This window comes from Coffea arabica, chromosome 4e (assembly GCF_036785885.1).
Source record: "Coffea arabica cultivar ET-39 chromosome 4e, Coffea Arabica ET-39 HiFi, whole genome shotgun sequence".
In the NCBI taxonomy this organism is placed as follows: domain Eukaryota; kingdom Viridiplantae; phylum Streptophyta; class Magnoliopsida; order Gentianales; family Rubiaceae; genus Coffea; species Coffea arabica.
In genome coordinates this window covers 2,496,106-2,510,418 of record NC_092317.1, presented here as the reverse complement: position 1 = coordinate 2,510,418, position 14,313 = coordinate 2,496,106, and the positions used below count along the sequence as shown (strand labels likewise).

Sequence of the window (14,313 nt, the reverse complement as noted above, 5' to 3'; positions counted from 1 at the left end):
TTGGACAGGGAGGATCAGATGACGTGATCTTTTACATGGGCCTCTTTTGTTAGTTGAAAGCCGAACTTGCAGAAACAGTTAAGAGGAAACAATGAAAATTCGCATGAGAAAAAACCTCTGGAGGACGGGTTTGTTAATGAATATTACGTCTGTTATGTTAATAGCAAAAACGACAACAAACACACATACACGAACTCCCCAGGAGGTAGAGATGCACTGCTTAGAAATATATACCGTGCTAATAGCACTTCAAAGGCGATAGTTGACCTTCAAGGCCACTAGCCCCTTCCAGCACAACAAAGTGACAAAAGCCCATCAACTCCCAAACCGAAAAGAAAAACCTTGAACATAGCAATGGGAACTCTAATCACAAACTATCTACCTTTCAACGGAAATCAGGTGGTCGTAAAATAATGTGTTACTATCAGTCCAACGACATGGAAATTTTAGAAAATTAAATCCAAGTTTTTCAGTAGTTTACAAGAAGAAATAACAACTGTTTTGAGCTAGTTACTCAGGCACGCCGCCCATCAGTTCTAATGGGATCCCTTCTTTTAACCCGTTTCTTCATCATCTCTGCCCACCTTGCAAAGAGATTAGAATCCTCAAACTTCCCTGAGAATTTCATCTTTTGAGCCAACTCCTCCAGTATATCAGGTTTACCAGCTCGAGAAAAATCTGCTGCAAATTTATTATAATCAAGTTGAGGTGCTTTCATGCCTTTTGCTATCATTTCCTCCAAGAATTTACAAGCCTCAACTGATCTTCCCTGCCTTATAAGCCCTCTGATCATAACGACATAAGAATTTTCATCAGGACAACAACCTTTGCTATTCATCTCCTCCCAAACGGCATGGCCCATATTATAATTCCTCGTCAAGAAGAATGATTTCATCATCATGTTGAAAGTGTGAATGGTTGGTTGAATCCCATTCTGGATCATCTTCTTATAAATCCTGACTACATCATCTGGCATTTGCCTGTTTGCCATCAACTTGATTAGAGCATTGTACATTCGTGCATCAGGAGGATATCCCTTTACCTTCATCTCCTTCAACAAGCTATACACCTTATCCATTTTCTTTTCATTCCCATAGCCCGTAATCAAGCATGTGTAAGCCCCGGCATCTGGCTCGCATCCAGACCTAATCATTTCATCAAAGTAATCAGCAGCTTCTCTCATCTTTCTTTGTTTGCAAAAGTCCCTCATTAATATGGTATAGCTTCTAACATTAGGAGCTGGACCCTTGGCCTTCATGACCTCAAACAGCTTGATTGCATCAGACTTCCTGTGACCTCTCAACAACCCCTCAAGCATGGTATTATGAGCAACAATATCAGGCTTAAAACCCTTGTCAATCATCTCATTCCACACCTTCCCAGCCTCCATCAAGTTCTTCACCCTGCACCAACCATTGAGCAAAACAGTATAAGTCTGCAAATTTGGTGTAAACCTATGCTCCAATTTCTCAAACAGAATCTGGGCCTCTTTTCCTAGCTTAGCCCTCCCCATGGCATCAAGCAAACAATTAATGGTCTCGACTCCAACTTTAAACTTATACTTCTTCATCAACTCAAACATCCCTATCGCCTTCTTCCTCTCTTTGGCCGCCACAAAAGCTTTCATAGAGATGATAAAAGTCTCCATAGTGAGCAACCCCTTTTCGCCCATTTCTTCAAGAAGTGACACCATAGTCTCAAATTGCCTAGTTTTCCCAAGTATATTCATCATCGCATTATAAGTTCTCGAATCGTGAGCATAATCACTCCTCCGAGAAGCCCAGCAGAAGAACCGAAATGCTGGTTTTCTAGCATGCTTAAACCTCTCTAACACATCCACCACCAAATCATGGCTCAAATTAATCCCAGATTCATCTAAAACCGCCTCCATGTTCCTATCCAACGTAAACAATTCGTCGATAACCTTGCATACTCTATCCACCTCATTGGGATCGGCCTCGGATTTCACACTCTCAGCAATATCACTATTCTCTAACTCGGATTCAACATCAGAATTCGAAAAATCCTCAAACTCACAATCAGTAATACTACAAAATCTCCTAAATTGGTGCCGATTGTTACTAAGGTTTGCAACAATCGAAGCAGTAGAATTAAAGGGTCCAGCTTTTCTCGGGAGGCCTAGTGGGAGTGACAAGTTTTCTTGAAGAGGAAAGAATGAAGTGGGGTGCGGCAAAATAAATGGAACTTGACAATAAGTACGACGGAGACTACAATCGTCAGGAGAATGAAGCAAACGAGACAAGGGCAGAGGGCTACCGTTAAGCAGCTGGTTTTGCTCTCGTCTTCCGCCTCGTGTTCCCCAATTGGTTTCCGCATGAAGGAGGGCAATGGAGGAGACAATGCGGAGGAGTTGTTGGGCATCGTCGCTTCGGCGGCGGTGGAGATTTGATAGAGTAGCAAAGACCGAAGTCTTTGAGTAAGGCCAGGATTTTCTCAGACACACTGCCATTTTTCGTCCTCCATCAATTTAAGCGGAGAAGCAAAGGAGGCTGTGGGGTTTGTAGAAGTGACCTTTTCAGATTCAGATCGAATAGGCGGTTTTGGAACCAACCTGACCCTGAACTTTCAACGACTTTAGGCCTTCAACTTCTGTTCTGTCTTTACTGGTAGTAACTACCAAGCTATGTATGTGTGAATTGTGATGTTCCTTTGCATGCTTAAAATACAAGAAATTACCAGTAAAATAAAAGAACAGTACCAGTAATGGTAGAAAACTCTTCTTCCTATTAAAGGCAAATGAATGCTCTGTGAAGTATATGGACGAGGGAGTGGCTTGTTTTAGTCTAATTTTATTGTACAAACCACCCACCCCGGCCCCCCCCCCCCCCCCCCCCCTCTCTCCTTCAGGGCCCAAAAAGAGAAAAAAAAAAAAAAAAGGAGGAACGAGAAAAAATAAAGATGTGTTTTGTTCTCAGATAGGCCTTCTATTTGTGGTTTTCATGACTAGTTTGTTTCTACCAGACAGGTTTAAAGCTTAAGCATGATGATTGATTACCTAATTCAACATGTCAACTTGTTCTTATCATGATGATTGATTACAAAATCAAATTGTTTGTTTGGGACCTATGTTTCATTCCATTGGATTTTTTTCTTGTTTTGACCTTTTCATTCCCAGCTGCACAGGATTTGAACCCGAAACCTTACATGACAACGGTCACTCCACTGGTTAAATCAAAATTCGTTAGTCTACTTTGATCGCAAATCCAGAAAACCATAACAGGTCAATGCTTCCTTCAATTGCCAAAAGTCCCCCAGGCATCCTACATTATGCCACCAGACTTGGTTGTTGAATCAAAGTGACCTTGGTTGGTTTCTTTGCTTCTTATGTCCGAGCTATACCTGTTATCTCAGCTTCCTTTTTGGTGATTGAGAAGCAAAATGTTGTTGATCTTGTTCGTGTACTGGAAATGGACGTTAATTTTTTCTTCTTATAATGAGTCACAAAGGAAAATGAGACAATTAAGAAGCAACAAATTCATCACAGACCAAACATCTTTTCGACATCATCACCACCTTGGGCTTAAAGTATTCATCCATAATGAATATTACGAACCCCAGAAAGGACTGGGCTCTGATTTTTGGGTTTGGGTCATGCTCTTTCAGTAGTTGTCCAACTTGTGGACACAGTAGCGTCTTTCTCGAGTTAATGTGGCTTCATGTTCTCGTGTACGGGTACAAAAGTTAGAGCCTAATGGAGCAGTGATCATTCAAATCTGGTTTTGTTTTCTCGATTTATTTCTTCTTAATAGGATGTAGAATTAACCTTTTATATATACTGACTGTCAACAGTGTCTAATACACTGTTACCATCAAATGCATGATAATTCATTTGAAATCTAAATCTTACCTTGGTGTCAGTCATGTATCCAATCGTAATAGTATATAAGATTAATTCATACTCAGAGGCATAAACCCATAGGAGTTTTCGACTTATAAGTTAAAGCCTATTCCCTAATTGTCATTTACTTTCTCCCCCTACAAACGGCCCTTCTATTAAATTGGGCCTGCACTAGAAACGAAAGTAGCCCCATGATCAGCCCAGTAGCATTAAGACAATCTTCCAGCTGACGGGGAACATATTAGCCTACAATATGACATTTGGTTTGGAAACTGCGAGCCTTCTTTTTCAATTTTCGTAGGAGCGAGGGCATTCTTGTCACAAGGCCATGAGTTAGTTATGCGAAAATCAACTCCAGCAGTAACTAACTGCCAACTTCAATGGCACTTCCGTTATTCCCCCAACTCTCCTTTCCCGCTCTTTCTTGATCCTCATTCCTCCAGCTCCCTCCCTCCCCATTTTCTCTCCAAGCAGCCCAAAATCTTACAGCTTTTTAAGATGACAAGAACCCAGAGCCAGAAAGAAAAAACAGAAGGAAAATTTTCCCTTTTTCTGTGAGTTCTTGCATTGCTGATGATGGATTTCACGAGAAAGCTGAGCTTTTTGGTGTTTCTACTCAGCGTTCTCATCTCCCTGAAGAACCAAAATGCTGAAACCAACAAGGGTTCTTGGTTTTCGTCCTACTACTCATCTCCATTTTCCAAAGCTCCATTGTCATCTCGCCCAATGTTTACCACAAGTAAGATGGGGATGAAAATCCAAGAATTCCATATTTCTGGGTCGCTCAGATATGATTACTACAATGAAAGTTGTCCCCAGGCTGAGCAGATCATTAAATCCACTGTCCGTGAAATCTACAAATTGAAGCCTAGCATAGCCCCTCAACTTCTCAGGCTGGTCTTCCATGATTGCTTTATCGAGGTGATTTCTTGATCCGCTCTTGTGGAATAGGATCTAGATTCTGTCTCGTTTCTGTATGTGTGACGGTTTCTTTGTTTAGCTCATTGTGACTTTCTATTTGGTTTCTGATTTAAGATGATTGCAATTAATTCTTTGGATGATCTTCTTTTGGGCTTGTGATCATGAACTTTCACGTGTTTTTCAGTAGACTTGGTAGTGAAGTGCTGAATCTTGATTCTTGAGTGAATTTTTTGCTGAATATCTCATTTAGGATCAAGTTTGCTTCTGAGTTGTTGTTTTTGGAACTTGGTACAGGGTTGTGATGCCTCAGTTTTACTGGATCCTCATGATGGAATTGATAGTGAGAAAGAGTCTCCCCCCAATGAGTCCCTGAAGGGATTTGATCATATTGACATTATCAAGTCAGAGCTGGAAGAAACCTGCCCTGGAGTAGTTTCTTGTGCTGATATTCTTGTTTTAGCTGCGAGAGAAAGCGTTCTTCTGGTCCTAACTCCCTCTCTTTCCCTGACGTGCATACACTTACTAACACAAACACATTCGGACACGCGCACAAGTTAGTGGAGAAACAGGGAAAAAGCACTTGATTGGATTTCTAGTTCTTACTCGGAAAATATCTTTATTTTCAGGCTGGTGGCCCATTCTATCCTCTGTATACTGGCAGGAGAGATAGTACTCTTTCGTACTCTGAAGAAGCAACATATGACCTTCCTAGTCCACAGGATGATGTTGTGAAAATTACTGAGAAATTTGAGTCAAGAGGATTCGATGAGAGAGAGACAGTTAGTCTCTTAGGTAACTTCTTTTGTCCTAAGGTGAACCTGAAGCTTTATGATTCTATATTGTTAATTTTATCTCACTTAATTTTGCATATACCATAGCAATTTCTTTTCCATGCTCTCTCAATTTTGCTTTGGATGGGTCTGCTATGATGTTGTGAATAACTCTGAAAATCTGCATTTGTGTTTCATGAGTGAGTTAGAGTCAATTTTGAGACTAGACTCCAGTTAGAGGAATCAAATGCAAGGCAAGAAAGATAAAATGAGTAACAGATGAAAGAAAGGCTAATCGTTTCCAAACTGAAACAATTTTTGATAATTAGCCTTATACAGTTATACTATCCTTTGGGCCATTAAGGAAACTATAAACTATTGCCTGTGGTTAGTTTGAATATCTCATCTATCTCCTTTTTCTTTGCCACGTTGCTGCATATCAATCTGATTTCAATAAAACTGTTCAGAATTAACTTTGTTCTTCTTGTGATTTGTTGGCTTTCTCATTCGAGTAACTTCCCTCTGGACATGGACTACAAGTGGTAACTTTTCCTGTTTTTGCTGTACAGGTGCCCACAGCACAGGAATGATTCATTGCAAGTTTATTCTCAACCGGCTGTACAATTTTGGTGGGACTAACAGGCCTGACCCATCTATTGATCCTGAATTTCTCAATCTTCTGAGATCACAATGCATAAGCAATCATGTCTCATCTACTCGATCAGCATCACCAGCTCCGACACCATCACCATCCTCATCAATTAGTGGCTTGTCATCTGCCTTAATTCAGGAGCCAGGGTTGAAAATGGACTATGAAGGATCTGGATCAGGTTTTGGCACGTTGTACTACCGCAGTCTCTTACGGGGTAGAGGAATACTTTATGCTGATCAACAGCTGACAGCAGGTGGAGATACCGGGACTTGGGTTCAAGCTTATGCCTCTGATGCATCTTTGTTTCAGAGGGACTTTGCTATGGCAATGATGAAGCTCTCCAATCACCGAGTTTTGACAGCACCACTTGGCCAAGTTCGATCTGATTGTCGAAAAATTGATTGAGAAATTTGAGCATAGTGCTGCTCCTTTAAAATGGTGCCCGTTTCAAGTTGATGCATTCAGGTTTAACCATTGGATCTGCTGTAATTGATATAGCCAATGTTGTCCCAGAACTCTGAAATGTTTTGACATTTGTTGATGGTAGAGTGAACATTCAGTCACTTCCAATTCGTGTCCAACATACTTTGACTTGTTTCTGAGTTCATTAACTTGACTCGATGCCTTTCCTTATGTTGATAAGCTAATAGACAAGTTTATAGTGAAGCATTTTTTTTGAAGTAAATGCACCTACTTGGTTGTGATGGCTTTGAAGTTGTACTTGCTGTTTGGAAATAATATTCATTTGACAAAAAGCATCGTAGTAATATGCAAATTTAGTTGTTAATTCCTTGCTCCTAAGAATGATGACAGATGTAAACATCAGTAAGTTCTGCATCTTCAGCTGGAAAAAAGTATAGATATTCCAGATAACAGGGACATGAAAAATGAAGCATTCCAGCAACTCGTCCTTTCAGATGAAAACTTAATTGTCTCGGGGAAGACAATGGCAATCAGCAGCACAAAGGGTGAAAAATTATTGTTGAGCAAGTAGCTGTAGCTCCAGTATGAGTATACATCTACAGATAACCACACATAGACAAACAGGCAGAGGAATAAGCAGACAAAAAAATCAGAACTTATATAAGAGCGTGTGAATAAATGGGCTTGAGTTCTAGAGCTTCACAGGTTGAAGTCTCCGCATTGAACTGTTACCGCTGACAGAGGGTTGTGGAAGGATGAATTCAGAATACATGTCCATGAAAAATTTATCAACTATATCAAGGTAAGCCGGGCAAGTAAGACGAGAATAATAGTGAAGCACCTCCTCTACGTCCAACTGATGATCCACATCATTCAATTCAAACATGTCTAGATCCTTCATCTTCTGTGCTAAACTTTGGCTACCTGCATTTTCTGTATGACCACAGGCTTCTTCCCTTTTCCTCTCATGGCGCTTGAAGACCATCTTCTCTTCCTTTCTTGCCTTTATATCTGTGTTATCCACAATAATCTGCACTGTCGCTCTAGTATGATTTTCACTGCATTCCACATCTTCCACCATTGGTACTCTTGGTGGTAGTGTACTTGTGTCCAGAATAGCCCATTGATCAGAGAACTCTCTGTAGAAATCATCTAATTCCTGCATCTTTCGACAGCTATTGCTGCCAGAGAAAAAGGGATTGATAAAAGGGGCTTTAGGCAGCTTTTGATACCTTCCAAAGAGAAAAGACTTGAGTTTCCTCAAGGTTTTCTGGAAGATATATCTAGTTTTGCGGAGGGATCTTCTCAGCAGCATTTTCTGGTTCTTTTCTTGTTTCGGATAGCTTGTTTATATATCTTTCTTTCTTTCGGCAGTGGGAGATACATACAGCTCCTATTTTCTGTCTTCTTGTGTTCTCGATTTCTCGCAATATCGGTTAATCTCGATGACAGAATAAAAGAATAGGAACCCAATGATTATTGTTGGACTTTCTGCTGTTGAAAGTGCTATTGCATTGATTAAGGACAATGCTAAAGTTGTAGCGGCTTGATAAAGCTCTATCAAGTTAATACGTATTATTGAGTAGTACTCAATAGTTGAGTACATAAATTTTGAGTAATGGGACCAACTCACTGACGTCTTGATCAACGAGCAAGGCCTATTTTTCAGCCTTTTTCTCCTGCTTTGGTATATATAATCCAATCCCTACGTTTAATCTCTGTTTACCATAGTGCAGTAGAGCTCATTAAAGCATATGATTAAAAATTCAAGTGCATTAATATGGAAGGGTTGTTTGGGACCCCTATCTTTTAAGAAGTTTTGGTTGAGAACAGAGATAAGCCTCGTTACAACAACAGTAAAGTCACTGTCCTTACAGCAACAACGCTTAGACATTTTGTTTTGCCCTCCCAAGTCCCACCACTTACTTAGACCTACCTTGTACACAAGGGTACTGCAAACTGGCTCAAGTTGAAGAAACCTTGGAACCTGACTATGCTTGGTGGAGAAAAAAACAGCCAGAGAAGCTGTTTTCACTTTTCACAAATAGGGATTCGGTAGAATTATTTGGAAGTTGGTGCCTTTGATGTCACTTCTATTTGCAGGCATTAGTAAAAGTAGGTCAGAAGAGAGATTAAGATCATCTCTCAATCGCTATCAACACATGAAGTGTCCAAAACAAAATGGTCCGAAACCCATCTTACATAATCTAATAAGGCTGTTCCAGCAGACTAAGAGTTTAAAGTAACAATACAAGGTCCCTTTCTGGCTTAGTTCTTCCTTATCCAAAAAATCCACTGCTCGATTTGCCTCCCTGCTTACATGTTGGTGGGATCTGCACTTCTCGGATTTGCTCAAGCATGTATATCAGACAGGTCTTCAGAAGCTCATCGTAATCAAAGATGATTTTAGTCTGTCCTGGCTGTGCAACATTTTGGATCTTCAATCATCCTATAATACTATATACAAAATCAAGCCCTAAGAAAAGAGGAGAAGATATTGATGCCATATGCAAGCCAATTTTTCATTCTGCTGATTGTTTCTGTGGACAAGTATTATCTTTATGGTGGTTATCAACCGCTCAACAAATGGAAAGAAAACCACAACCGATACATGGTTACCAGACATTACGATGCCTTCACGATCTTTTCTACAAATGTACACTACTGATTACTCGTTTCCTTTCTATGAAACTTGAAGAACTGGTGCAACAGTCTATGGACTGCTCCATAGTTCCCAGGTGAGGGAATGAGATGGCTCCTAATCCACTGAGGGAGCTTGTCACAAACGTGGGAAAAGCTCCTTCTTGACGGATCAGATGCATACCGTGCATCAACCAACAATATAGCTGCATAATCATTTATGTGACGAATTGCTCTACCTGCAGCACGCGACTCAAATGGTCACAACATATGAAGCAGAACCGTAGACAAATGAAAAGAAAATCAAATACCAACAGGCCAAGGAATAGAAAAGATAAAGAACCAAAACTTAAACAGCATCAGAAACAGAGGATAAATTAAAGCATAAACTCAAAGTTGGTTTGCTTGAAATTCACGAGACATAAAACCGTTAGTTCTTCTTCAGAACCATATGTTGCATTTACATCTGATTAGTGGAGAAAAAAATTGCATATCAATAATGAAGTTAATTAACAATAGCATATTCATGCAAGTTAATTAGCTTATAAGAGAGACGTACCAATAGATTGATTAACCGCTTTCATGCAAATATTTTCGTAATACTGTCTTCCCCTGTGCTTGCAGCATTTTAGGATGTCTAACCGTGCCTGGGTTTTACTGACAAGTGAACTCTCAAGTCCTTCAATATACTTCACCCTCTCCATCAGCTCCATATCTGACGGGCTAGGATAGGGCAGTCCAACCATGACTATGCATCGGCCCATCCCATCACTTAAGTTGATACCTTCTGATATCTTACCACCCACAATGGCGAGGAGAACAGCACCACTGCACGGTGCAGGATTGTATTTGGCATTTGTACTCGACAATTCATCAATTGTTTCCTTGTACTCCTTCAGGACAAGTTCCACATCTGTATTCTTCCTGGGCTCTCTGAATAAGCGCTTCTTCTTCATGATCCTTGCAAGGATGCCAGATTCTTTCCATGCCTCATAAACCTTGCCCTCGTAGTCAAATGATGAGAAGAAGACAACAATTCCTTCAGGAACCACAGCTACCAAATTACACAGCAACATCCCGAGCTCTTCAATCTGTGAATTGAGACCATTTTCTAATTCAGAGTAATTATCTTCCAAGAACATTTGAATCAAAAAGAGCAAATTTGAACTAGAAAACTGCCATACGCATCATCTGCTCAAAAGTTTGATGGTCTTAACTTAAACAAAGATATTAGTATAAAGCAAATGGTACACTAGGAAATAACTTGAAATTGAGAAAAAGTTCGCTAGTCAGATTAATAGCAGTAATATGAGAGAATCAGTTGCAAAACTTCTTTTGAAAACATCTAACAGGGATGATTTTACTTGCCATGCTTGAGGAGCTTCTTCCACTGTAGCTAAAATCAAAGGACCGACCACATGGCCCTTGTGAAACCGCAACAGGTAAAATATTTTTAGGAGGAATTATATGACCACAGGAAAAGAAGTGCAACTGATCAGGTTGTAACCATGGGAAAAGTCGCTCTTTAATTTCCTCTATAGGTTGTAAAGTGCCTCCAGCCAGGATGATAGCATGTGCTTCACTTGCAACCTAACAGAAAAGCAGAGGAACTAGATGAAGTGTCTAAAATCTTATGCCCAAACCACAAGGAATAATAAAAACAGAAATCTCAGGCAGACCTCAGAAAATATCTTTTCCCCAGTAAGCATCACATATTTCAAATATCCCCTCTCATGTACTGAAGATATTACTCTTGCCCTTGAAATAATTATCCTCCCATCACCATCATTATTTGTTAATGATGACAACAGACTAACCAATGCCCGAAAGCCAGATAAAGTGCTTGCTTCCGCTGTAGTTCCTTCAAGTGCAACATCATTCTGCAACATAGCTAGTTTATCTCCAAATCCACTGACCTGAAGGTTGAAAGATATCATCTCAAATATAGTATGATACATGAAATCCAGAGTTTCAGGTTACCTAACTAGTCTAAAGAGTTAAAAAGGGCAGATACCTTGTGGATAATGTTGCTTTCTTCTATGTAGTGTAGAAGTTTAACCAAGTTTATGTTGTCGATGTTCAGGGAAAATAGAAACTCATTTATACCAATTGAAAAGTCAAGGTCACTTTGAACTTCACTGCCACTGCTTAAAGGATCAACATAGTTTGCACCCTTCGGATAAGCTATGGATTGTAGAAAAGCATGAGTGAGTACCATCAGTGTCTGAATATATCTTCGATTGCCTGGTCCTAAGAGATTTTGGAATCGCTCAAGATACTTCTCCAAGTGGGAATGTATACGCTCTAACTGATACCCAAAAATCACCTTAATTTGTTGAGTTCGAACAAAACAAAAAAATAAAAGAGATACAAACTTGCACACATGCACAAACAAACAAACATTACATGAAAATCAATGTCTTGTAAAGGAGGTGAGAGAGTCAGCTAAGAGGAGAGATAATCAACCATAAACCTGAAACATTACCCAGAAATCATGCAAATCACAGTTATAGAATGTATGAACTTGAGTCCAAGGCTAAAATTTACCTGTGAAGAAGTAATTTTCGCATCATACATGCTAATGAGAGAATCAGCCAGGTTATGAGCCTCATCTATGATGATAATATTGTTCTTCAAACTTAAATTAAGTGATTCCCGAGACGTTTTTGACAGAAGAGATTGGTATGGAAGAATCACAAGATCTGCAGTCGGTACCATACTTCTTGAACCATAATAAGGGCAAGTGCCCACTTTGTGCCCAACCTTAACAAGATCTTCAATATCCAGGGGACCCTGATGAGATGTCTCGCTCCTAAATTCTCGTTCTGTTTTGCGACTTCGAAGCATTGGGCATCCAGAGGAAGCCTTCATCCTCCGGACTCTTCTCCCAGCACTTAAGTTCTAGAAATCAGGATCAATGCTTCAGTTTCTAAACATCATAGTAGCATTAAGTCGAATGTGGCAACAATCTTTTCTAGCTTTTTGTGTAAATAGAAGTTTTTGGTCAGAAATCTATGCTCCTGCCTCGTAACTGCACATAATTCAGCTCATACTATGGCACATAATCTAACAATGATGAAGAAATAAATGAACTGAGGCCTTTGTTTTCTCATTTGTAAAATGAGAGAGAGAGCCAATCTCAAACCATACTCACTACTTTTGGGTCCAGACATAAAAAGAATAAAGAGAATAGGTCAGGATAATGCACATACCATCATTTTGGATGCTCTTTTGCTCTTGGCCTTTTGAAGCTCCAAACATCTCTCATTTATGCTTGTTGTATTACCTAGTCTTAATACCTCTGGGGAAACACATACAAAATTCAATGAATTGTTAAAAATGTTTTCTGAAATACTCAAAGAAGCAGAAAATTTTCAAACTCAAAGAACATTGGTAGGACATTTAAGGTTAGCTGTTATACCTTCATTGATGCAGAAATTCTTCCTTGACCCCAAACTAACAACCTTCAACTCACTAGCAAACTTAGTCTTCCTCAACTCCTTTATGAACTGAGAAAGCTGTGAATGAGTTCGGCTGCAAAAGTAAATCTTCGGTCTTGAGTCTTCTTCCTCCTCGTCAAATCCATCTTCCTGTCCATCCTCCTCGCTCGATGAATCAACTGAATAACCACCACCATCCCTCCTTTTCAACTTTACGCCATCTTCGCCTTCGCTCTCATAGTCGTCCACCAAAAACTCGTGATCCTCGACCTCCTCGATCCCACTCTTCAATTTCGAAGCTTTTACCTCTCTCTCATCAACATCTTCATCTCCCCCAACTCCAGTACGGTTAAATATATCTCTAATAGTACTGCATTCCTCTTTTCCCTTCTTATTCCATTTCTTCGATCTAAAACCCACATTTTTCTTGATTTTTGTCTTCCTATCTAGAGGGGACTCGCTTTCTTTATTCACAGTAAATTCTCTCATCCAATCGGGCTCACCATCCGAACCTGGATGATCCTCATGTTTCAAATTTTGATTTAAATCAGACCCATCTTTAACAAGGTCAAGATTTTGTTGCCTCTTATCAACAAGCCACTGCAAAGCACTGCAAATTATACTTAAAGTTTTGCCAGTTCCTGCATTAGATCAATTTAAAGCAATTCAACAACGGAATCGTTCCCCAATATAAAAAAGACTCTAACAATGAAGCAGAGAAAAGGAAAACAATGCAATTGCCCACTACTATTCTGCTAAGTAGATTAAAAGAAAAACATACAAATAGTAGAGGGTTATTGGTGAATGGACAATTTGGATTACCAGTGGGGCTTTCGAGCATGGCAATGCCTCCTTTCTGGAGGGACTCGTAAAGGGCCTTCATGAAATCGATCTGAATGGAGTAAGGCTTATGCGGGAATGCTAGAAACTGCATTTCCCCGTCTTCTTCCATTCTTCTGTTTCTTTTCTTCCCTACTACTATATCCTTGTGGGTTTTCGGGGGAAATACGGGGGAAGGACGAAGATCTGAATCTGCAATTATTATTACTATTTTTTGGCTGAATCGATGATATGAATCTACTGAATTGATAGTAAGAACCCAGAAGAATCTCGCGCGCAGTATAAAGTAGTATAGCTCAGAGTAGCTGCTGTATTTCCCGCGCTCAATCGCAACCAATTTTTTCTTTTCATTTTTTTTTCGCCCCGCGGTTTTTCCAGAGTTATTTATTCTCTATTTATCTCGTTTTCAATTCAGGCTTCCTCTCTTATTATTCTTCTAAAACTTTCAGGCTCACTTTATTAGTACTATTTACTAATTTGAATTTAATTTTTTTGGGAATAACTATTGGAGATTGTCATCCAAGAAAAATAAAAGCTAGTGAAGAATAATAACGATTTGATGTAATTGCAGGCGCTTCTTTTATTTGTTGCTTTAAAAAAATGTTTTGAAGGAAACTCAAAATTCAAACTAAATATTCTTCTTGACTAAATTTTGTAGGCAACTTATTTTTTCTTTCTTTTTTTTTGAAAAGAAATTATTTCTGAATGTTACCAAGCTATAATTTTTTTTAATTGAAAAATTCACAAAGGAAATCTTAAAGGCATATG

At 39.5% G+C, this 14,313-nt stretch overlaps 4 protein-coding genes across 4 annotated transcripts; 1 reads left to right on the top strand and 3 right to left on the bottom strand.

Annotated features, from left to right (window-relative positions):
• Positions 1-186: 186 nt before the first annotated feature.
• On the bottom strand, positions 187-2,797 carry LOC113742938 (pentatricopeptide repeat-containing protein At5g14820, mitochondrial-like). Its single transcript, XM_027270968.2, has one exon. It carries the CDS (start codon positions 2,468-2,470, stop codon positions 515-517), a length of 1,956 nt encoding a protein of 651 aa, XP_027126769.1. The 5' UTR covers positions 2,471-2,797; the 3' UTR covers positions 187-514.
• A 1,596-nt stretch (positions 2,798-4,393) lies between these two features.
• Positions 4,394-6,772, top strand: LOC140005686 (putative Peroxidase 48). The gene is made up of 4 exons (XM_072046712.1): positions 4,394-4,780; positions 5,075-5,263; positions 5,407-5,572; positions 6,120-6,772. Exons 1-4 carry the CDS (start codon positions 4,433-4,435, stop codon positions 6,605-6,607), a joined length of 1,191 nt encoding a protein of 396 aa, XP_071902813.1. The 5' UTR covers positions 4,394-4,432; the 3' UTR covers positions 6,608-6,772.
• Positions 6,773-7,316: 544 nt separating this feature from the next.
• LOC113742721 (uncharacterized) lies at positions 7,317-8,029 on the bottom strand. Its single transcript, XM_072046784.1, has one exon. The coding sequence runs from the start codon at positions 7,938-7,940 to the stop codon at positions 7,317-7,319; it is 624 nt and encodes a 207-aa protein (XP_071902885.1). The 5' UTR covers positions 7,941-8,029.
• Positions 8,030-8,745: 716 nt separating this feature from the next.
• LOC113742719 (uncharacterized) lies at positions 8,746-13,985 on the bottom strand. The gene is made up of 9 exons (XM_072047127.1): positions 13,528-13,985; positions 12,687-13,346; positions 12,478-12,566; positions 11,813-12,166; positions 11,280-11,573; positions 10,945-11,181; positions 10,634-10,855; positions 9,825-10,356; positions 8,746-9,504 (listed from the first exon to the last, which is right to left on the bottom strand). Exons 1-9 carry the CDS (start codon positions 13,655-13,657, stop codon positions 9,287-9,289), a joined length of 2,736 nt encoding a protein of 911 aa, XP_071903228.1. The 5' UTR covers positions 13,658-13,985; the 3' UTR covers positions 8,746-9,286.
• Between the last annotated feature and the right edge of the window lie 328 nt (positions 13,986-14,313).

Bases quoted from the DNA above. Each gene is read 5' to 3' on its own strand.
- LOC113742938 (XM_027270968.2), bottom strand. From the start codon at position 2,470: ATGGCAGTGTGTCTGAGAAAATCCTGGCCTTACTCAAAGACTTCGGTC.
- LOC140005686 (XM_072046712.1), top strand. From the start codon at position 4,433: ATGATGGATTTCACGAGAAAGCTGAGCTTTTTGGTGTTTCTACTCAGC. The intron at 5,264-5,406 runs GTCCTAACTCCC...CTTTATTTTCAG, and splicing joins CGAGAGAAAGCGTTCTTCTG to GCTGGTGGCCCATTCTATCC. The intron at 5,573-6,119 runs GTAACTTCTTTT...TTTGCTGTACAG, and splicing joins AGAGACAGTTAGTCTCTTAG to GTGCCCACAGCACAGGAATG.
- LOC113742721 (XM_072046784.1), bottom strand. From the start codon at position 7,940: ATGCTGCTGAGAAGATCCCTCCGCAAAACTAGATATATCTTCCAGAAA.
- LOC113742719 (XM_072047127.1), bottom strand. From the start codon at position 13,657: ATGGAAGAAGACGGGGAAATGCAGTTTCTAGCATTCCCGCATAAGCCT. The intron at 11,574-11,812 runs GTAAATTTTAGC...TTTGGGTATCAG, and splicing joins CGAAAATTACTTCTTCACAG to TTAGAGCGTATACATTCCCA. The intron at 10,357-10,633 runs GCAAGTAAAATC...CTCAATTCACAG, and splicing joins GAAGAAGCTCCTCAAGCATG to ATTGAAGAGCTCGGGATGTT.